We start from the raw sequence: 23,286 nt of genomic DNA on the forward strand, positions 1-23,286 counted from the left end.
TCCCGACGTGCTACTCCTAGAAATATTTCAGTTTGTTCCGGCTGAAACCGAAATAGTTCTAGGAGTACCGACGTGCCAGGACCCATTCAATGCCTGTAGGCGGCTACAGAGGCACAGAAATTTGCTTTGCACAAAATAGTATTGCATAGCAGAAACCAGCCAAATTTTAAAATTTGAAATGAAGTGAACTTGTGGCTAGTGCCCAACTAAATTTTTGAATAGAAAGAAATTTTGTAAGCAGTATTTTTTGCTAAACAGATGAAACTGACGGATAAATGGGCCCTGTTATTCACTGTGAAACATTTTGTAATCTCGGGGGGTGGGGTAGGGATGGGAGGGGGGAGGGAATCGCGAGGGATTCAAAAACGTCCTTGTGAGAATGTATTTTGAAACGTAAGGGTAGTTGCAAATCTTGAAACGTAAGCCTAGCTTGACTCGGGATTGAAAGCGTAATTTTTGATTATGGCGTAACAAATCTAAAAAATGTATATGGATTGTATAGTAGCTGCGTAGCTTGGAACGTAACCATATCTTTTGGTCTCTTCTCAAAACTTATCTTATGTCACAGGTTTTCAATGACTAATTTTGTTGTGTCTGTTTTTCTTTGTGTTGTGTTTTGTTTTTGTTTTGTTTTTGGTTTTACTGCGCCTTGAACACCCAGCAGGGTGGATATGTGCGCATTACAAGTCTTATTATTATTATTATTATTATAATAACGTAAGCATATCTTGAAACGTAAGCGTAGCTAGGTATCTTGGAATGTAAACGTAGCTGCGTATGGAGCGTAAGCGTAACTTGACTCAGGATTGAAGCGTACCTTTTGTAAATATAGCGTAACTTGAGAAGGAACGTAAGCAAAAACTTGGAATGTAGGCGTATCTTGGAACGTCATATCTTGGAAGGTAAGCGTAGCTGGATATCTTGGAACGTAAACGTAGCTGCGTATGGAACCTAAGCGTAACTTGACTCAGGATTGAAAGCGTACCTTTTGTTATTATAGGGTAACTTGACGAAACGTAAGAGTATCTTGTAATGTAAGCATAGCTGAGAAGCTGTGTAGCTTCGTAGCCTTATGTTTTGGAGCGTAAGCATATCTTGGAACGTAAGCGTAGCTAGGTATCTTGGAACGTAAACTAGCTGCGTATGGAAGGTATGCGTAACTTGACTCAGGATTGAAAGCATACCTTTTGTAATTACAGCATTACTTGAGAAGGAACGTAAGCAAAAACTTGGAATGTAAGCGTAGCTTGATATCTTGCAACGTAAACATAGCAGCATATGGAACGTAAGCGTAGCTTGACTCGGCTTGAAAACGTACCTTTTGATATTATAGCGTAACTTGAAGGAACGCAAGCGTAGCTGAGTAGCTGCGTAGCTTGGAGCGTAACCAAATAATATCTCAACAATCTCAAAAATAACACTTCATTCACAGAATTAAAAAATATTTTTTTGACAAAATTATGCTTTGAGAGAATTTTGTTGAACCTTTTTTTTCAACCTTTTGTACAAAATTATTATTCAACTGTTCTTTTTTTCGATCGGGGGCTCCGGTTTTTTTAATCCCTTTTTTCTTCTTCATAAAACATTTTTAAATCTACTCACACAATAACACTGTCAATATAACAAAATGCGGTATTTCTACGTTTGGACATCATCAATCTTTTTTTATTGTTACCTGAAAACTCCTAGCAAAATAAAATTAGGAGCCATGAAACAAAACAGCATAATATTGGAATGTTGCGATCATAAGAAATAACGGATTTGACACGAGGTGTACTGACTGACAAACCCACGATGACAAACATGTACTCCCAACCCCTCCCAAGCTCACGGCGAGACCCGCAAGCGAGATCCGGAGTTCATAGCGCCTGGGATTACACCTCCAGCCCCCCATGAGACACGGCATGCGCGGTATGGTATAATGCCCCGATGCTTACGTTCTGATTGCTCCACGCTGTGGACTCTTTGAATGCGAATCTTACGTTAGATTTTTCACCATTATTTACATTTTGTAGCGATAACTTGAATACATGATCTTTTTCGTCAATTACTCGTTAATAACTTTGTACAAAAAAAAGATTTAAATTTGGTTTGGTAAATTACTTTTTGACGGCTGGAAGTAAAACTAGCCCGGAAGGTCACGTGATTGTTTGTACCCTTTTTTGGATAGAACAATCACGCGACCTAAGTTTTTGTTTTAAAATGCTCAAAAACGGCCAAATTTGATGATTTTTTTATGGACTGTTCTTCTTCATTCCTGGAAGACTGCTGAATTCATTTCTTAGTCTATTTTGTAGCCCAAATAGCCCAATTCGGCCTGTGTGTCTCTTTAAGACGAAATTTTTGTGTGTGACTTGTTTAACCCATTTCTCAAAAAGTACAGCACCTCAGTAAGTAACATTTAAAGGGCAGCTTTCTACCATTATTATCCTTAAACCTTGTAAGTTTATTGTAAATCTGTGGACATTTTGAAAAAGTACTTGAATCCTTTAAACAACTGATAATTATTTCCTACCTCCAGGTGTTTTGGTTGATTCCCCCGAGTGAAGACAACTTAGAGCTTTATGAGAATTGGGTTTTATCCGGCAAGCAGTCTGATATATTCCTCGGCGATAGAGTGAAGGAATGTACCAAGATCGTTCTGGAAGCTGGATACACATTCATGATTCCCAGTGGTAGGTCAATTTTGTTAAGCAATTATTTTATGTGAATAATTGTTTTCATTTTAGAACAAAATTTTCCTCGTAAAGAGAATTCCTTTGAAGCTGTATTTCTTTAGGACTTTCAAACTTGAATATATAAACATTTTTCAAAGGGACATGTTGCCCTGGCCATTTTGTGGAGCCAAAAATGTTGAGCCCTGGCGACTGTCACAAGTGCCCCTGTTTAAGTCATGCTGTACAACTGGGCCCAATTTCATAGAGCTGCTTAAGGACCAATTTTGTGCTTTTTCATTTCTTTGTGTTTTTCATTTCTTTGTGCTGTTAACTGCACAGAAATGAGTGATGTCTAGGCCTGGGCGAATTATTTGAATATCCGGTTAATGGCGAATAGGTTTTCCTATCCGTAACCGCGAATGCATTTTTTTTCTTAACCGGATATCCGCAATGGGTGCGAATAGCTATTTATAAACCGGATAGTTCTGTAATTACAACCAAGTAACCGGATATTCTTTAATATCCGAATATCTGCGGACGTCGGGCGACAACTGATATGAATGTTTTGTCTGAATCCTTATGAAACTTCTATTAAGACAGCATAAAACAGCATATATTAAGTATTTAACTATGCTCACCTCCGTGAAGAGTTAAAATAATGACATTTCTGACGTATTTTGTTCAAAGATTACAAAATTTTTCCTTCACGTAGAGTCAATCACATTCAAAAGAAAAAGCAAATCGCTATCTTTAAATTAGATCCGGTCATTTTTATGAATGAACCGAGTGACACTGTCTAAAACTAATATCAATCCGCCCATAAGATCTCAATCACAAACGAACAGCGCCCTCTAGCGGCAAAATTTTTTATATTTTTAATATATATATATATATATGTATTTTTTTAATGCCGCCCTCTAGCGGCGAAAAAAACTATTCAAATATCCGGTTAATTTCGGATAGTTGGCCAGCGGTATCCGAATAACAAAATTTCACTATTCGCCCAGCACTAGTGATGTCACAATGCAAACCCATGGTGAACATGCAATATGGCTGCTGAATTTTCTTGCTGACCTGTCAAATACACTTACCCTAAAGCAAATTTTTCTGCTACAGTAAGCACAAAAATTTGCTGACCGTTTAGCAGCGCTTTAAAATTTGGCACTGTTTGGTCAGCCAGGAGAAATTCAACCCCATTGTGTGAAAGTGACCTACAAGTACCATTTCTAACATCTCTATTCAGGATGGATCCACGCTGTGTACACTCCAGCGGATTCCTTGGTGTTCGGTGGCAATATTCTACACAGCTTCCACATTCATCGACAACTACGAGTGGCACAGATTGAAGACAGGACTCATGTAAGTGTCAAATGCTTTCAAATCTGTTTGTTGTTATTGTTATTATTATTATTTTTCGGAACCATTTGATTGTTTTTAATCCTATATATTTGTAGATCTGTTCAGGTTTGTTTTTATTTTTATTATTTTTAGGAACCATTTGATGGTTTAAATCCTATATATTTGTAGATATTATACAATAGAAATAACATGTGAATACTTCATTTCAAAAGGTGGTTGCATTTTTTTAAATAGATATTAATGAAAATCTCTAGAGCGGTTATGTCTACCCAGAAAGAAAAATGCGTAATTTAAATACCCAATCTGAGAAACAATTCTGAGAGTAAAGTTTCTCAAATTCAAATTTTAGGGGGTAAAAACTTACATCTTTTACTTCAAAGTGAATTGACTTTCAAAATTGCTTTAATATTATCAAAAGCTGCTGAAAAATTGAAAATGCTTAATATGAAGCCCCTTGAGTGTCACTGAGTGATGAATATGTGCAATACAAAAGAAGCCACTGATATTTATTACTACATGGAAATAAATGAAGTCAAGGTTGGCACATTACGCAATCTCTCTGGCAAACCGTTCCACAAAAAAGGGAACCTCTGTACTGTATTGAGAATTGCATGTATTGCTAAGTCTCTTGGAATGTTTGGAAGATAAAGCCAGCATTGTTTAAGGGCAGTGGACACTTTAATGGTAATTACTCAAAATAATTTTTAGCATAAAAACTTACTTGGTAGCAAGCAATGGAGAGCTGTTTATACATGTTGTATAAAGCATTGTGAGAAACAGCTCCCTCTGAAGTAACTTAGTTTTCGAGGAAGTAATTTTCCACGAGTTTGATTTCGAGACCTCATAATTGGATTTTGAGGTACCGAAATCAAGCATCTGAAAGCACACAACTTCGTGTGACAAGGGTATGTCTCGCAACTTTGATGACCAATTGAGTTCAAATTTTCACAGGTTTGTTATTTTATGCATATATGTAGAGATACACCGAGTGAGATAACTGATCTTTGACAATCACCAATAGTGTCCAGTGTGACGGGTGCCTTTAATCTCTGTCTCCAGGTACCCTTCAAGTTTCGCTACCCTTTCTTTTGGGAGATGAACTGGTTTGCGCTTGAGCGTTACGTCCACACCCTGACGGGGAAGTCCTTTCTTGCGAAAGCCAAGGTAGATAAGAGAAAAAGCTTAACATCTGTGGAGAAGTCCGATGAAGAGGCGAGTGAGTCGCAGGTCATCAAAAAGGAGAAAATTGATGATGAAACAGACGGGGTTGATTCCAAGGAGAGACTCGATGGTGCAAACTCAATCTCAGACACAAGTGACGTTTATGAGTCGTCGCATGGCGTCATGGGAAATGCTCCAAAAGTTCAGGTCAAAGAGGAAAATGACGTCGCATCACCAGAATCAGACAACACGGAAGAAATGGACTTTCACGAAACAGAGACTGAGATCATCGTTGATAAGAAACCCGATCCATTGACGGATTTCACAAATAGCGGTAGTAGCGAGACAATGTCGAATGGAGACCACAAACCAAACTGTCTCCAAAGATCCCTCTCCAAAGACGGCTCGTGTACATCAAACTCAGACACTGTGAAAGTCAAAAGAGAACCCGTCAACGAGGGATACTCGGACCGTCAATGCCCTGAAATTAAACAAGAACGCGAAAACGACGAGGGCACGTCAGGGGACACCTCGAGAAAGCAGCATGTTCATTTGTGTCGTCACGAGTTAATCGGACTGCGAGTTCTACATCACCAACTTGAAAATCTTCCCCAAGGCAAGAGGAATGTCCCGGAGCTGATCACTGACCCGGATTCCCTTCTTCAGAGCGCAAAGGTAAGTCTCGGACAGATCTAAACAAATCTATAGAATCAACTTTAGGAACGTTTTGACAACTATAACATATGATATTTATTTTGTTGTGCTCACAATTTTGATTATATTTATTGTAATGTTTGATTTTGTTTAATTCAATGCAGATTTCGTCATCTGCTTCTAACATGTCTGATGTTCTTTGCAGTTCTACCTGCTGCAATTCATTTGCTCTTTGTAATTGTTTTGTTTGATTATCAGTGTTATTATGTATTTATCAGCTTCACCAATTTTGGCAACCTGCTTACTACATATTGGTGTTATTCCGAACATTGTCTTGTAGGAAATGTTAGCAGAGCATCTTGAAGATTGCCAAGAGGGAGCCGTGACAGGGTTACCTGTGCTAAAATGCCCCAAGTCCAACGTTACAAGAGTACCTGTAAGTTGTTTAATAATAAGAATAATAATACAAGGTTCTTATACAGCGCCTTAACACATCACTAGGGGTATCAAAGCGCTCAGTATTTTGTCCTGCAAGGTACATGTATGTGGAGCTACGCCACCGGCAGTTCGAATTATGATTACGCACTGCGCTTCCGTTTATGCACAAGCATTTAGCCTTTTTGAGGTATGGTGGACATTATAAAAGCCGGTTCATACTCGCTGCGACTGCGTGCATGCACCGACAGTTCGAATTATGATTACGCACTGCGCTTCTGTTAATGCACTGCGGACTTTGAGCAACGGGTTCACGTTCTGCTTATGCCTAGATGCAGTATGCAGTGAGAATACACTGGTTTGGGTATATTTAGACAACTTTACCCAAACCAAATAGTGCCCTTCATTTACATAGTGTCATGATAGTAGGCCCTATGTGTCCACCATACTTCAAAATGGCTTATATACATTACATAGTATTTTGGCTGGTGACCTGAGCCCAATTTCATAGCGCTGCCTAACGGTAAGCAAATTTGCGTGCTTACTGTAGAAGAAAAATTTGCTTAAGCCTAAGCATATTTCACGGGTTAGCAGAAAAATTGGGCGGCCATATTGCGTGTTTACTGTGGATTTGCATTGTGACATCATTTATTTTCATGCGGTTAGCACCAGAAGGACAGCATGCCTTTTCGTTTGCTTACGGTTAGCAGCGCTATGAAATAGCAATTGCACAGTAAGCTCAAAATCGGCCGCTAAGCAGCGCTATGAAATTGGGCCCTGTCCTTGCTAGACAAGATCTTTCTGTGCTAAGCAATGTATATCTTTGTGCCTGATATCTTTGTTTTTTAACTGATCATATTCCAGAAGGCACTGAAGTGTAAGGCATCTCTTGGCTATCGTCCGGTCGGTGCTAAGCGTCTAGCTAGCGGCATGAGGAGGAGGAGAACACGATGCAAAAAATGTGACAACTGCACCAGCGATGACTGTCGACAATGTCACTACTGTAAAGACATGAAGAAGTATGGGGGTCCAGGTCGCATGAAACAGTCATGTGTGGCTCGGCAGTGTCTGTATGTAAGTATGGAGAACCAAAATTAATATTCTTTATCCCCGCAGGGATGCCAGTTTTCCGGCTATTGCCAAATCTCCGGCTTTTTCAAATTTTCGCCGATTTGTTCCGGCGCTCTGCATTTCATCTGGCCGGAAAAAGAAAAAAAATAATAATAATATTTCCGGCGCTCCGTATTTCATTTGGCCGGAGAAATATATTTTATTGAAAACAAATTTCCGGCGCTCCGTAATTCATCTGGCCAGAGAAAATAATATATAAAATAATATCTGCCGTCAACTCGCTGTCAACTCGACCACTTCCAAGATGGCAGGACTAGTCTTGACCTAAGGCCGCAGCGATCAACTAACATAAATTGCAGTACATACTACACATGCAGTACCAATCATTCACGCCTTGAGGCAAGACTATTCCAAATGCAGGAAAGCGCCCTCTGTTGTCCATTTTGTACAGGCCTGTGCAAAAGCAAGATGGCGGTCGATGGCGACCGACGGCTTTGTAGCTTAGAGATAATTTTTCACGATCAAAAAACAAAATTCTTACAATCGAAATGAAGCCTAAAACTTTTCAAATTCTCTTTTAGCTTATACTGTATAGTTTTATGCATCTTGGGGGGGGGGGGGGGGGGGGGGGTGGGGGGGTAGGGGGGGTGGGGGGCGGTGACCCTTTTTCCTTCAAAAAAGGATTTTCAGGCTCTGAAGGAAAGAGCCACTGGCATGTAACATCTGTTATATCGTTGCGGTACCCGCTCCAAAAACATAGGATTCGAACTACCAGGCAACCTCGGTATTGTAGTTGGTAAGACACTCCTCTAGAATTGCAAGGGTCTTCGAATCCCACCCGAGTAACATGCCTGTGATATTTGTTCACAGGACTCGGGGGGGGGGGGGGGGGGAGTCCTGAATATACAGTGCTAACACACATCGGTGTATGGGTAAAAACCAAAAGTAATATTCTTTATCCCTGATGCAAATTTAACATCTCTTATTTGTAGAACTCATTATACTTTGGAAAAATGTTCACCCTATAGATGATGCGACCTGTAACATCACATGTTTACAAAAGAGCCACGATTTGTACAGAGCCTAATAGAATAAAACAAAAAATCTTATATTTCATGGAGATTGCACTGTCTAATTCTTATCAACTTTTTATATGAAGAAAGGGGGCACATCTCAAAACTTGTCCAGCTTTTTACTTTCATAGTTCTTGGATTTATGTGGAAATTATGACACAAAATGTCAACTTGCCCTTATATGACCTGTGCAGTATTGTGCCTGCCAGAGAGTGTACAAGGTCAAACTGATTGTAAACAAACAACACATGGTGTATAGAATTAATAATAAACGTAGAACTAAAGATATTTCTATAGCACATAATAAAATAGCCTCTATGCGCAACACAGGATGAAATGAAATATATCAAGCAATAGTTACAAAAATAAAAATTAAAACATTCCCCTGAAAATCTGAAGCGAATCAGCTTGGAGAATTCGAAGAGTTTAGCATTGAAGTAGAATGCTCTTTGACCATAGAATTTAGTGGAAAAATGAAGTTTGAGTCAGTAGGGATTGTCCAGCAGAGCAAAAAGGACGAACGGGAATGTATTTATGTAGAAGGTCAGGGCCAAAGTTCATAGAGCTGCTTAGCACAAAAATTTGCTTAGCATGAAATTTTGACCTAGATCAAAAAAGGATAACCAATCAAATTTCCTTTTGTTGTATATTACTTGTTAATGGTATTCAGCTGTTGTTTGCTTATCTTGAAAATCATGTGGAAATTTGGTTGGTAATCTTGTTTTTTATCAGGGCAAAAATTGCATGCTTAGCAAATTTGTGTGCTTAGCAGCTCTATGAAATTGGGCCTTGATGTATAGACAGGAGATATGACAAACCAAGTTTTAAGAAAAAAAAAATCACAATTTATGAACTACACATCGAGCTTAACAATCTATATATCATTGGGAAGATCTTTAAAAACTTTTAAAAACAAATGCCTTATAGTATTATGAATTAAGTTTTACCTTGTCTTCGGTCCAAACCGGAATTTTGGAAGAAAAACAACTTCCAAGATCCATAATTTCTGGTTGAAAGGAATGACATCACTATAGAGAGGTTTGCGGTAACACCATGTGAACAACTCTTTGAGTAGTGTTAGGTCTGAAAAGAAGCGGTGGTAAATGACTCAACGTTTCGATCACTATGCTGTGACCGTCTTCAGGAGAAGTTAATGAAATCATTCATGAACACCTTGTATTTTTTATTCACAAAAACTGATCTTTTGTTTTTAATTTTTTTCCTCATCCAGCCCATGTTGCCCCATAATGCATTATGCGTCATCTGCACCAAAGAGGATCGCCCGGGGTCATCAGAGGTCAAAGGTAATCCAGAGGTCAGCTCGCTAATGGAATGCCATCAGTGTAACGAAATTGTTCACCCAGAGTGTCTGACGGAGCAGAAGGCGCTCGAGGTGGACGGTGTCATCAACGAAGATCTGGCCAACAGTTGGGAATGCCCCAAGTGTGTGGCCAAGAAAGACACGCAGGTGAATCAAATCAACCAATCTCTTTGTTTGTTTGTTTGTTGCTTGCCTGCTTGTTCGTTTGTTTGCTTGCTTGCTTGCTTGTTTGTTTGCTTGTTTGTTTATTTGTTTTTTGTTTGCTTGTTTGTATGTTTGTATTCTGGCTTCTTTCTTTAATGAAGCTTTCCAGTAATAACAAGTAAATACTGTGGTTGTGGTGATCAAGAAACTGTTAAAATAAACAGGGCCCAATTTCATGTCTCTGCCTACCGCCAAATTCTGCGCTTACGATCGCGATTCCTAGCTTACGTGCAAGCGCCGAATTTCTGCGCTAGCCTTGTAAGCGTAGAATGCCTAGTACCGTAAAAAACAACTGAAAACACATCTTTTCAAACAGGCATTTGATTCAATGGTTGAATTTTTGTTATTTTTGTTACCTTTTAGTATGTTTTTTCTTAAATATTGCATTTGTATTATTGTATTGTATACCACATGTTCTAAATTTCTCTCAACTTAGGTTCACATTTTAATTTTTGTTGTTATTGTATATTAATTAATGCTATTGTTTGTATTTTAGCACCATGAGCACTTCTGTGGATTTGTGCGCTTTATAAGTTTTCATTATTACTACTTATTATTAACGTGAAGTACGCACGCGCAGAAGCCAAAATAAGCTGCTAACGCTTGCCGTAAGCACAGAATTCCCTGCTTCCATAAGCGCCAATTCTGTGCTTCGATAAGCAGAGCCATGAAATTGGGCTCAGATTTCAACAATTTCATTTGATTGTTTGATTTCAGGATGAGAATACGGAGGACATCACTGCAATCAAAAAGAGAAAGGTAAGATTGGTGTTAAGGATACAATGTTGAGTTCAAAGGGTCTATTTATGTACATTTTTCTAACACTAAACACAATGTCCACAGATTTACACTAAACGTACACGGTTTTAGAATAATGATGGTAGAAATGTACAATGTAATGGTTTTCAAGGTGCTGTGGCGCAATATGCAGCCGATCAAACCAAAAACACTGGGGCAAACACCTCATCTTTTCGATAAGTGCACAGGGTTCTTTTACGTGCATTACACAACATATGGGACCTACAGCTTTTTGTCCCATCTGAAGTACGAAACAATCATGGTTTAGTGTCTGAATTAAAGATCATGTGTCACGACCGGGTAGAACCTCAACTCTGCTGAAACACCAGAGCTTGTGTCCAGTGATCTTACCTGCTCTGTCATGACACGTTGAAATATATATAATACTGTCTAAAACAATAAAAGTAAAACTTTACTTTTAATTTTACAGGATAGTAGCAGTAGCGGAGTCAAAAGTCAACCGAAAAGAGTAAGTTATTCATCATAAACTAGTTTTTCTTCTGTAATATACTAAAGACTGAGAGAACGAATTTGTTCATGCAAGAGTTAAACTAAATGTCTAGAACTATATTAGGGTGGTCTGAGTGGCTGGTGCATAAAAGAGCTCGTCTCTGACTACTGGTGTCCCTGGTTCGATTCCCAGCTAGGCCATTTGTGAGTAGAGCTGTGCAGTGGTTCTCTCCTATGCGAGGAGGTTTTTTTTGGGGGGGCCTCCGGTTTTCCTCCCTCAAGAAATATTAAAAACACTTTTTAATCTCTGACTGTGATCCATGGCTGTCATTGTCATGGCCGAGTGGATCAAATTCAAGTTCTGGTGGTGAAGTCATTGGTGGGTAGGTTTGAATACCTGTCATGACACTAGTGTCCTTGAGCAAGATTTGTTACTCTATTTGCTTCTCATCACCCAGGGGTATAAATGGGTACCTGCGAGGTTCAAGGTGGATATTGTGTATGAAAAAGCCTTTGTAATGCCTTAGAAGCCCAAGGCTTTACACTCCCCAGGGAGCTGAGAAAAGTGTTATTGGTCCAATGACCAGGGCCCAATTTCATAGAGCCGCTAAGTACAAAAATTTGCTTAGCATGAAATTTCTTCCTGAATAAAAACAGGATTACAAACTAAAATTTTCCATTTGTTGCATACTGCTCGTTACTGGTATTCAACTGTTGTTTGCTTATGCTGAAAATCACGTGGAAATTTTGTTGGTAATCCTGTTTTTATCAATGAAGAAATTTCATGCTAAGCAATTTTTTGTGCTTAGCAGCTTTGGGCCCAGGGCACTAATTTAAAGTGCATTGATACGTTTTTTTTGTAAAATGCGCTTTAAAAAAAATAGTTACTAATATGGTCATATATGGGTCAATATGGCTGGCTGCCAAGGGCGCCCTCTCAGGCCTGTATCTCAAACGCTTTTTTCTTCACCTTTCAACTTCTCAGCTGCAAGTAAGGATGTATAGTATCCCAAATTGTAAGGGAGATGCCCATTACGTCAGAAAATGTTGTAAAATTCTCACATTTTGTGAAAAATGGGAAGTTCACCTATTCATGTGAACTTACCATTTTTCACATACATCTACATGCAGACGGCAAACGTGAAATAAAATAAGCCCAAAGTGGTGACGTCACCTTGAAAAAACACAATTTTCTGACAATCATGTCACCTGTTTTTATAAGTTTGACCTTCTACAATCAATGTGTCTTTATGTTTGTTGTGCGTTTCTGTTATTAGGGTCGGCCACCACTGAAGAGTACAGAAGTCAAGCCAAGCAGTCTGGTAAGGCCTACACTAAGACTAAAAACTAGACAATCTTCCCATAAATTCCTGCGCTAGTTACACCTTATAGGTATACAGGATTGGTAAGGGTAACAAAACGTCATTGTTTAATTTGCTAGGGTCGAAACGTCCAGCCATTAAAGGAACACATTGCATTGGATTGGTCGAGTTGGTCTTTGAAAAGCGGTTTTGTAACCGTTTTTTATTAAATGCATATGGTTGTAAAGATGTTGTAAAAGTTCATGTAGGCAACAATAATCCACACAAACACGCCTTGAAATTGCATTTTTTTCCTTTTAACTCATCGACTGACACGGTCGGCCATTTATGGGAGTCAATATGACCGACCATCTTAGTTAGCAAAGTTAAAGGAAAACCACGCAATTTCGAGGCGAATTTGTGTGGATCATTGTATTCTACTTTTAAAACATCCTTCCAACCATATGCATAAAATAACAAACGGTTATAAACGCTTTTATAGACCAAATCGTCCGAGCCAAGACAACGTGCTCCTTAAAGGCAGAGGACACTATTGGTAATTACTCAAAATAATTATTAGCATAAAACCTTTCTTGGTGACAAGTAATGGGGAGAGGTTGGTGGTATAAAACATTGTGAGAAACAGCTCCCTCTGAAGTGCCATAGTTTTGGAGAAAGAAGTAATTTTCCACGAATTTGATTTCGAGACCTCAAGTTTAGAACTTGAGGTCTCGAAATCAACCATCAGAAAGCACACAACTTCGTGTGACAAGGTTGTTTTTTCTTTCATTATTATCTCGCAACCTCGACGACCGATTTAGCTCAAATTTTCACAGGTTTGTCATTTTATGCATTTGTTGTAATACACAAAGTGAGAAGACTGGTCTTTGACAATTACCAATAGTGGTCCAGTGTCTTTAAAGGAACACGTTGCCTTCGATCGGACGAGTTGGTCTTTAAAAGGCGTTCGAAACCGTTTGTTATGAAATGCATATGGTTAGAAAGACGTTTTAAAAGTTGAGTATAAAGATCCACACAAGTATCACTCACAACTTCACAGTTTTCCTTTTACGTCGCGAACAACTACGGTTGGCCATTTATGGGAGTAAAAAATTTGACTCCCATAAATGGCTGATCGTGTTAGTCGACGAGTCAAAAAGAAAACCATGCAATTTCGAGGCATTTTTGTGTAGATCATTGTATCCTACTTTTAGAACATCTTTTTACCCATATGCATTTTGTAACAAACGATTACAGAACGCTTTTCAAAGACCAACTCGACCGATCCTAGGCAACGTGTTCCTTTAAGGGTCCCGCAGTAGGCGGCTATTATGTGATTCACGTAATGAATAATATTTGAATGAACTAATGTTGCTTCCGAGTTGGCGTCTATGGCTATTGCTGATGCTTAGGGTGCTGCATAGGGCAGCTTATGATGGATGATGTGGTGACCAAGCTGAAGGTTCAGCCATAGTCACTAAATCAGAAACAGTCTAACACCCGGTTCAGAGAGGCGCTCCAGAGTCACGCCGAACCAAATAGATTAGGAGCGACTCTAGGTCGACCCAAATAACATTTTGTTTCAGACAGTCGAACTTAACATAACTTTTACATTGGTTCGGCTCATGACAAGTTCGATGTCTGAAACCAAGGCGCTCCAGAGTCGTTCTGAACGACTGCAACAGTCAATCTTTCAACTTCTAGTTCGTCCACTCGCTCCTAACTGTTTCAGACACCGTACATTTTATGTACTTAGTTCAGAGTTTGGTTCGGCGTGACTCTGGAACGGGTGTAAGTCATTGACCACTTCATTTTGAAACTTTCTCATAATTGTTGAGGTTAAGTATTTGTAAATCTGTTACTCTTGTCCTCGTAGGTGTAATTACCTCTTGTAAATAATTGTTTGTGATGGTTTTTTTTCTCAGTGATCGTTGATAACATAATTTCCTAAGGCTTAGTGTACAAATCTTTCTACAGGGGTATGTAAGTAATTCTTACAAGTTTGTGTTTTCTTAAAAACAAATGTTAAGTTACAGTTGCCGTTCTTTATTTTAATTATGAGTAATTTTTAGCTTTAAGTTAACAACCAATACCAAAGATTATGTGCGATGTCAGCATACGTATGTGCAGTAAGTTACCTGACAGGTTGTTAGGAGTGTTTGGGGGGGGGGATGGAGTAGAGTCGGGGAAAGGGGAGGGTAAAGTACGGGGAAAGGGGAGAGCCCTATGAAGCAAGATACCTACTGTAATAATGGCTTTTCCTTTGTCGTCATTCCCTCAATAACCAAAAACTCTTCTCCTGAAGATTAGTTGAGTATACAATTCGAAGAAGTGAGACCACACCAGCTCTTTGAAGAGCCAATTCTTCTCCCGAAAGAGATGTCAAATGGGATGTACCCACAAGATTACTCTTTACATTTAGTTCTCATACATTCTGGGTCTGTTTGACAGAGAATTTGTTGTTGTTCTTTATAAGAACTATTAAAGTTAGCGCATGGTTTATAAAATACTAATGGGTTTAGCATTTGAAATTCAACAGGGGGGATTTTTTGTTTGTATTCAGACTTTTTCATGCCCGCCTGGGCCCAATTTCATAGAGCTGCTAAGCACAAAAATTTGCTTAGCATGAATTTTCTTGCTTGATAAAAACAGGATTACCAACCAAATTTCCATGTGTTGCATATTGCTTGTTACTGGTATTCAACTGTTGTTTGCTTATCCTGAAAATCACATTGAAATTTGGTTGGTAATCCTGTTTTTATCAAGGCAAAACTTTCATGCTAAGCAAATTTTTGTGCTTAGCAGCTCTATGAAATTGGGCCCTGGTCAACAAGAAACTGTTGATTCATACTCGTACATGTATTAGGAATCCTGCTCTTGAACCACCTTTATGTTATATAGGATTTGAGGCATTGCATGGTGAGGTATCAATATTTATTTGGTTTGCGGTAACACCATGTGTGTATCTACTTGCCAGGTAGAGTTTGTTCTTAGAGAACTGTCTTACTTTATTCTACTACCGCGGAGTAGATTGTTCGGGGGTTAAGGAGAGTTCTCAGTTCTGAAAAGAACTGTCCTGCTTTTTTAACTATTACCAGGGCGGAAGCTATAAAAATTGGCTGGGACTACTACTGAAGCTTATAGGATCGTAATTAACTGTACTACCGCCGAATCAGTTCTTGAATTGGTCTCAATGTTTCGACTATCTTGCTCTAGTCATCGTAAGGAGATAGCTTAGTTGTGCTGAAGACATTGTTCCCAAAAGCTTGTTGGGGTTACCAAATGGTGGACATGTCATTAATTCAACCTACCTCGTAAAATTTTCCCTAGGATATATTTTTTTAAACAATGGAATTCAGCGTTTTTTTAAAGTTTTTTTTTAAAAGTAGATGTGATTGATCGTCTTGAAGTTAAGCAGGTCTTCCATTAGTAGATAGGTTGTATCTCAACTTGAAGAAAATGTAGATCTTCTTTTATTGTTGAGGCCGGCGAATTTTGATCATGCCCAGTGAAGATAAATATTCTATTTGTCTTACACCTGTAGTAGTCCTGAAATAGTGGTTTGTTTGTTTGTTTGTTTTTTCATTCGCAGGAAATTCAAACATTTTACTGTGCATATTTTATTTAGTTTTCTTGAAAGAATCACAACTATGTAGAGGTAACGTAGTTTTTGAGAAAGAAGTTATTTCTCAGTAAAATATTTGAACAGGTTTGTTCATGTATATGGTTGATTGCACAGAACATGAACACTTCGACTAGTTTGACAGCTCTACCAGTCCTGTTACACCTTTTGATACTAAAATAATAACTGAAGATTGATCTTCTTTGAAAATAGACTGATTCACGGCGCACGTGTGAGCAAGAACACGTGAGCCTCTCATGCCATTCTGCACAACTCTGCCGTGTACCAAGCATACGCGCACGCATTTCAGATATTATTTGTCAGACTTTTGGTTGCGCAATGGGTTGTGATTGGTCAATATGCAATGGGGCAGAGCTTAATGGATTGGTCTATTAGCTATGGCTATACATGTAGTACATCTAATCCAATGAACTACTTTAACATTTTTACTGTCTTCAGAGCAAATGGGAACACATTTTTGCCGAGTTTGTTTTTATGCCACGAGTCATAAAGAATCAGTTATACTTTTGATAATAATTTGACATGTTAAGTCTAACCTAATGCAGGTTTTATTGATTTTTTAAATATTTTTTTCATCACTTTGTAAAACACTAGTTTATCCGCTCATTTTTGTTGTTTAAAATCACTATACAGAAGGAAGGAATGTCAACAACATTTTATTTTATTCAACATTTAAGAACCCACTGCGAGATTGTTTCATATAATGTTTTTACTGATCTCAGTTTGTTTGTATTTTGAGGTCAACAGTTGATTTTTTTCCAAAAAATTATCTTGTTTTTGTTGTTGTTCAAAGTTGTGCATTGTCGGAATTCAAATCGTGCTTCTAAATGTTGAACAGTATTTGACTTAAAATTTGTAAGCAAAATATTTGTACATTTTGTCCAGCTTTAAATATTAAAGCCATCTTTTATACAATTTGTTTAACATTGGACAGATTATGGTTCATGACATGGCAATAAAGATGTTCAGAGTTTAAGAACAAACTAAAACGTGTTCCCATTTGCTTCTTTTTTCATTACGGGAAAGCTCCATTGAAGAATTTACAGGGAATTGATCATCCTTTTCAATGAGTGGGTTAATGTTGAGTTACTTAGGTCATTAAATTTAATGGATGAGCAGTTAATCTGCCTGGGGTAGTCAGCAGCTATATATATCCACTGTTTTTAAAAAAAGAATTACATAGAGATACCAAGTGTGAGTTGCCATATGAAAAGGATGTTTTTATGATGGCCTCTTTCTTTAATGGTGCTTTCCCATTATGTTCACGGCTGTTTTCCAATTCCTGTCATTTGTTGGTGTTTTTTTGTTTTTTGCTTGATTTCCAACAGTTCAGTAAGAGTATGACTCTGCGGGGTATTGGAGGATACAGTAGCGCTCTGAGGTTCTACAGACCGGGGCGAGGTCGTGGAGGCACTCGACAGCAGCTTCTGGCCAAACAGAAGGTTCTCCAAGCTAAGATACACAGCATGAGGGGTAAGAAACGGCGTATTACCCAGGAAGCTAGGGAGTTGCGTCAGTCTCCTTTGACTACCAACCCCGATAATGAAGAGAATGAAGAGAATGAACAAATAGTCATAAAAGAAGAACCTAAGGACAGAGTTGACACGATTCTGATGGAGAAACGACCGGCTTCGGTTAAACCAAAGTTTATCATACGTCCACTCCCCGGTAACCAGCCCCCGAAGTATTGCCCTATGATTGACGGCACCAATCACAAAGTTGAAAGGTCAATCTGGCTACACATGTTTCGCTTCCTCGGCCACGGAGACCTCTGCCGTTGTTTATGTGTTTGTAAGACGTGGAACAGGTGGTGTTACGATGCCTCCCTTTGGCACACTATCAATCTTACTCAAGTACCGTTAAATAAATACGTGATGGTGGGTGTCGTACGCCGACAACCTGTTTGCGTTGATCTGAGTGGATGCAATATAACCAAGCTGCAGCTAGCTTGGTTGATCGTCCGTATACCCGCACTGCGGGAACTGTACTTAGCCCGGACTCCCCTGCAGGCAGTAGCGGCACTGTGCTCGGCAAACTGTCCGCAGTTGCTGGTTCTCGATCTTCAGTGGGTCTGCCTCAAGGACTCGCACCTCGCCACTTTGCTGTCCCCGATCCGAGAGCACCGACCAGGATTACTTGACGACTGCACCAAACTACATAAGCTCCGAGAGTTGAGATTGGCCGGTAGTGACATCACAGATGCCAGCATGGAGCTTCTAGTTGAGCAGACACCATACTTGGTGAAGTTGGACTTGAGCTACTGTGGGAATATCACCAATCATGGACTCTGTGCCTTGTTGATAGAGGAATCACCTTTGGTACACTCACTAACAGGTAAAATTTGGTCCACTGATTAACTTAATTGGTAACTTTATTGGTAAAAACGCCACAAACTAATGAGAATAAAACATACTTAGTGAGTATTTTTGAATATAAACTATTTTGAGAAAGGATTCCCTTCGAGATGGTTTGGATAATTTTTTACTCGACAGAGTTTGAATCTGATTCCATAAAATGGCGGACTGTGTTAGTTTGCAAAGTAAAAGAAAAACATGAAATTGTGAGGCATATTTGTGTGGATCGATGTATTCTCACCATTTCGATTTCATAACAGACGGTTTCAAACACTTTTCATTGACCAACTCGCCCGATCCAAGGCGACGCGTCCCTTTACGATTTGTTAATTAATACTCTTCACATTTTGTACTAAATCTTGCTTGCTTTTCTGTTTTTTTAATCTAGAACTGAATGTATCTGGGTGTCATCAGCTAACTGACATTACGTTGGTTAGTTTAGCCCATTGCACTAGACTGCGGAAAGTCCTGGCTCTATCTTGTGCACACCTTACTAAGGACACGTGGAAGGCTTGGGCTGTTGACAGCAACGTACAGCTTATTCTGTAGTAATTCTGTACCTACATAGATCGTAACTATTCTGTCGCCTTCCCAAAAGTGACAGTGAAGGCTTAATCTTGTGCACACCTTACTAAGGACAAATGGAAGGCTTGGGCAGCTGACAGCAATGTACAGCTTATTCTGTAGTAATTCTGTACACTACAGATACCCCTTCCACAAAACTATCAACAATGATGGCTCAAACTTACTAAGAAGTTGTGGAAGGCTTGGGAAGCTGAAAACAACATACATGCTTGTTCTGTAGTTATTCTGTACACTACAGAATTACAATCTTCCCCAAAACTACTAACAGCGATGGCTCAAACTTACTAAGAACACTTTGCCACAGCCGTAGCCGTAGTCGCTAATGCGGATACGGCCTTATTCTGTAGTAATTCTGTACCTATAGATATGGTCACTATCATGTCACCTTCCCAAAAACTACTGACAGTGAAGGCTTAATCTTGTGCACACCTTACTAAGGACAAATGGAAGGCTTGGGCAGCTGACAACAACATACATCTTTCCCTGTAGTATCTCGATACCTACAGAGATGGTAACTATTCTCTCACTTCAAAACTACCGACAGTGAAGCTGTGCACACTTTACTAAGGACACATGGAAGGCTTGGGCAGCTGACAGCAACATACAGCTTATTCTGTAGTAATTCTGTACACATCAATGGTAACTATTCTGTCACCTCAAAACTAACAACAATGAAGCTGTACACACTTTACCAAGGACACATAATTCGATACCTACAGCATGTACAGAGATCTCTTGCATTCTTCACATATAGTGGATGGATTAGCGCCACTGATGACAGAATATTGTCTCTCTGTCTACAGAGACTGGTCCCCAAACACCAGTAAACTTCACCACTAAACTTCACCAGCAAACTACATTCATATCCACATTCTGTAGACACATAGATGATTATGTGAAGCACAGCTCATTCTGTAGTGTGTTCCTACTCATACTAATATAACCTTTTGGACTCAACCAACTGAACTAAACTAATGACGGTGATTGTTCAACCGCGCCTTCATTCTGTAGACGCATTACATTATGAGAACGAGAAATTGCACTAAAGACAGCACAGCTCATTATGTAGTAAGTGTGTACCTACTCAGACTAATATATCCTCATCGGACTCAATCAACTGAAGTAAAGTCCAGTGTACTGACAGTGATATGGCTCAATCGTGTCCTTATTCTCTAGACACAAATGATTATAACTAGATGTACTGAAGACAAAGCACAGCTCATTCTGTAGCAAGTGACTACACAAACTATTTTAACAATATTATCAAACTTATACACACATGGTGTTACCGCAAACCAAATATATATTTATAGCTCACCATGCAATGCCTCAAATCCTACATAATCAAACTCAATCAACTGAAGTAAACTAGTGACTGTGATGTAGACACGTAAAGTGTGTAAATGCTTGTGATTATGATAGATTGTACTGCAGACAAAACACAGCTCATTCTGTAGTGTGTTACTACTAAGGTATACTCATACACATCATGTATTAAGAATGCTACTATTTTCTCAAGGATTCAAAAGTGTTTCTGATACATGTATGTCCCTTTATTTCCTTTCTTCAGTTATTCCCAATGAGGATGTACACATTGTAACAATTGTTTCAAACTGTCTGCACAATTTAATAAAACCTGAGCTAATGCTAATAATGGTTAGCAGCTATAAATAATATACAAAAATAAAATCTCAAAGTTTGCATTTTTATGAACTCTAACAATTATTTAACCACTTTATGAAAGTAAAGTTAAAGGCAGTGGAAACTATTGGTAATATCTCAAAATAATTATTAGCATAAAACCTTACTTGGTGACGAGTATTGGGGAGAGGTTGATGGTATAAAACATTGTGAGAAACGGCTCCCTCTGAAGTGCCATAGTTTTCGAGAAAGAAGTAATTTTCCACGAATTTGATTTCAAGACCTCAGATTTAGAACTTGAGGTCTCGAAATCAACCATCTGAACGCACACAACTTCGTGTGACAAGGGTAAAATGCATAAAATAACAAACCTGTGAAAATTTGAGCTCGATTGGTGGTCAGAGTTGCGAGATAATAATGAAAGAAAAACACTCTTGTCACACAAAGTTGTGTGCTTTCAGATGCTTGATTTCGAGACCTCAAATTCTAAATCTGAGGTCTCAAAATCAAGTTCGTGGAAAATTACTTCTTTCTCGAAAACTACGCAATTCAGAGGGAACCGTTTCTCACAATGTTTTATACTATCAACCTCTCCCCATTACTCGTTACCAAGTAAGGTTTTATGCTAATAACTATTTTGAATAATTACCAATAGTGTCCACTGCTTTTGATTATTTTGTTGTTGATATAGATTCAATTGCAATTTTTGTCACAAATGGGTTGAAATTTGATAAAATTGTAAGGGGCATTTTTGTCAAGAATTGGCAGAAATGGCTGAAATTTGTTAAAATCCCAAAGGGGCAAGTCTTTCATTTTTGTCAAAATGGGCTGAAATTTGATAAAATCCCTAGGGGTTATATATAGTCTGGCATTTTTATCAAAATTGGGCTGAAATTGGTTAAAAGCCCAAAGGGCTAAGCCTTGCATTTTTGTCAAAAATGGGCTGAAGTTTGATAAAATCCCAAGGGGTAGTAAGCCTTGCATTTTTTATCAAAAATTTGCTGAAATTAATTTGATAAAATCCCAAGGGATTTTGTAAATTTTGAAAATTTGATAAAATCGCATGTGGTAAGCTTTGCATTTTTTATCAAATATGGGTTGAAATTTGATAAAATCCCAAGCGTTTTTGTCAAAAATGGGCTGCAATTTGATAAATTCCTCAGGGGAGCCTTGCATTTTTATCAAAAATGGGTTGAAATTTGATAAAATCCCAAGTGCTAAGCCTTGCATTTTTGTCAAAAAAGGGCTGAAATTAATTTGATAAAATCCTAAGGGATTTTGTCAATATTTTGAAAATCAAAAAAGGGCTGAAATTTGATAAAATCCCAAGGGTAAGCCTGGCTTTTTTATTTAATCACAATAAATACATCATACTGCAATAATAGGCAAAATGGTACTTCTTGAAATAAATTGTTGGTTTATAAAAAAAAATTGAACAAATTTGTCACATAAAAAAAGCAGGAGCCAATGCTTGTATATGTGGTCTGCCCTGCAAGGCAAAGACACACTTTCAATATTTAACAGTATTACTAGAGACTAGCAATGCTTCCTCAATACTGCTTCAACTTTTGGTTGACATCGCCTGGTGATGAAAAACCTCCTCAATATTTAACAATATTACCAGCGAGTTGTTGACAACATTCCTCAATAAGATGGCTTCAACTTTCTGTTGACACTGCAAAGACTAAGTTTCATGGCTCTGCTTACCGAAGCAAAGAACCGTAAGCAGGGAATTCTGTGCTTACGTTGAGGGAATGTTTGCTTGTGTGCGTGCATACTCCATGTTACAAGGCATTCTACACTTGCATTGCGTGCAAGCGGAGAATGTCGACCTTAAAGGCAGTGGACACTATTGGTAATTACTCAAAATAATTAGTAGAATAAAACCTTTCTTGGTGACACGTAATGGGGAGAGGTTGATGGTATGAAACATTGTGAGAAACGGCTCCCTCTGAAGTGCCATAGTTTTTGAGAAAGAAGTATTTTCCACGAATTTGATTTCAAGACCTCAGATTTAGAACTTGAGGTCTCGAAATCAACCATCTAAATGCACACAACTTCGTGTGACTTGGGTGTTTTTTTCTTTCATTATTATCTTGCAACTTCGATGACCGATTGAGCTCAAATTTTTCACAGGTTAGTTATTTTATGCATATGTTGAGATACACCAACTGTGAAGGCTAGTCTTCGACAATTACCAATAGTGTCCACTGCCTTTAAGCGCAGAACTCAACTGTAAGCAGAGCCGTAAAATTGGGCTTTGATAAAGATACCCTCACTCAAATTTGTATCTGGACTTTTAAGATTGGAAATTTCAAGAATAAACTGCTACAGTTCATAAACTTTCAAGATAATTTAAATGTTATAAAAACTTTCTGTTTAAATAAAGATACTGTTTTAGTTTTTTAACTCACACCAGATTATATAAAAAATAGTAAATTACATAAAAAATAAGCTGGAAAGGTCTTGCTTTAGAAAAAGGCAAACAAAACTTGCCGAAAGTGCTCCCCTTTAAAAAATGGTGCACCTCATTGTGTCTCCCTAAAATTTTAACCCTAGTTACAATGCTGCTAAATAGT

At 38.5% G+C, this 23,286-nt stretch overlaps 1 protein-coding gene across 2 annotated transcripts in view; it reads left to right on the forward strand.

Moving 5' to 3' along the window:
* The window catches only part of LOC117290232 (lysine-specific demethylase 2B-like), a 34,256-nt gene extending 13,447 nt beyond the window's left edge, over positions 1 to 20,809 (forward strand). Inside the window, exons 8-18 of one of the 2 annotated variants that reach the window (XM_033771498.1) lie at positions 2,522 to 2,675; positions 3,901 to 4,016; positions 5,076 to 5,852; positions 6,172 to 6,267; positions 7,131 to 7,340; positions 9,642 to 9,878; positions 10,653 to 10,694; positions 11,164 to 11,202; positions 12,461 to 12,505; positions 17,456 to 18,461; positions 18,870 to 20,809. In XM_033771498.1, the coding sequence (XP_033627389.1) occupies positions 2,522 to 2,675; positions 3,901 to 4,016; positions 5,076 to 5,852; positions 6,172 to 6,267; positions 7,131 to 7,340; positions 9,642 to 9,878; positions 10,653 to 10,694; positions 11,164 to 11,202; positions 12,461 to 12,505; positions 17,456 to 18,461; positions 18,870 to 19,030 (2,883 nt within the window). In that variant the 3' untranslated portion in view covers positions 19,031 to 20,809. The remainder of the gene's footprint in view (positions 1 to 2,521; positions 2,676 to 3,900; positions 4,017 to 5,075; positions 5,853 to 6,171; positions 6,268 to 7,130; positions 7,341 to 9,641; positions 9,879 to 10,652; positions 10,695 to 11,163; positions 11,203 to 12,460; positions 12,506 to 17,455; positions 18,462 to 18,869) is intronic. The other variant, XM_033771499.1, reaches the window with a different exon arrangement.
* Positions 20,810 to 23,286: the final 2,477 nt, after the last annotated feature.

Source organism: Asterias rubens, chromosome 5 (assembly GCF_902459465.1).
Source record: "Asterias rubens chromosome 5, eAstRub1.3, whole genome shotgun sequence".
Lineage (NCBI taxonomy): Eukaryota > Metazoa > Echinodermata > Asteroidea > Forcipulatida > Asteriidae > Asterias > Asterias rubens.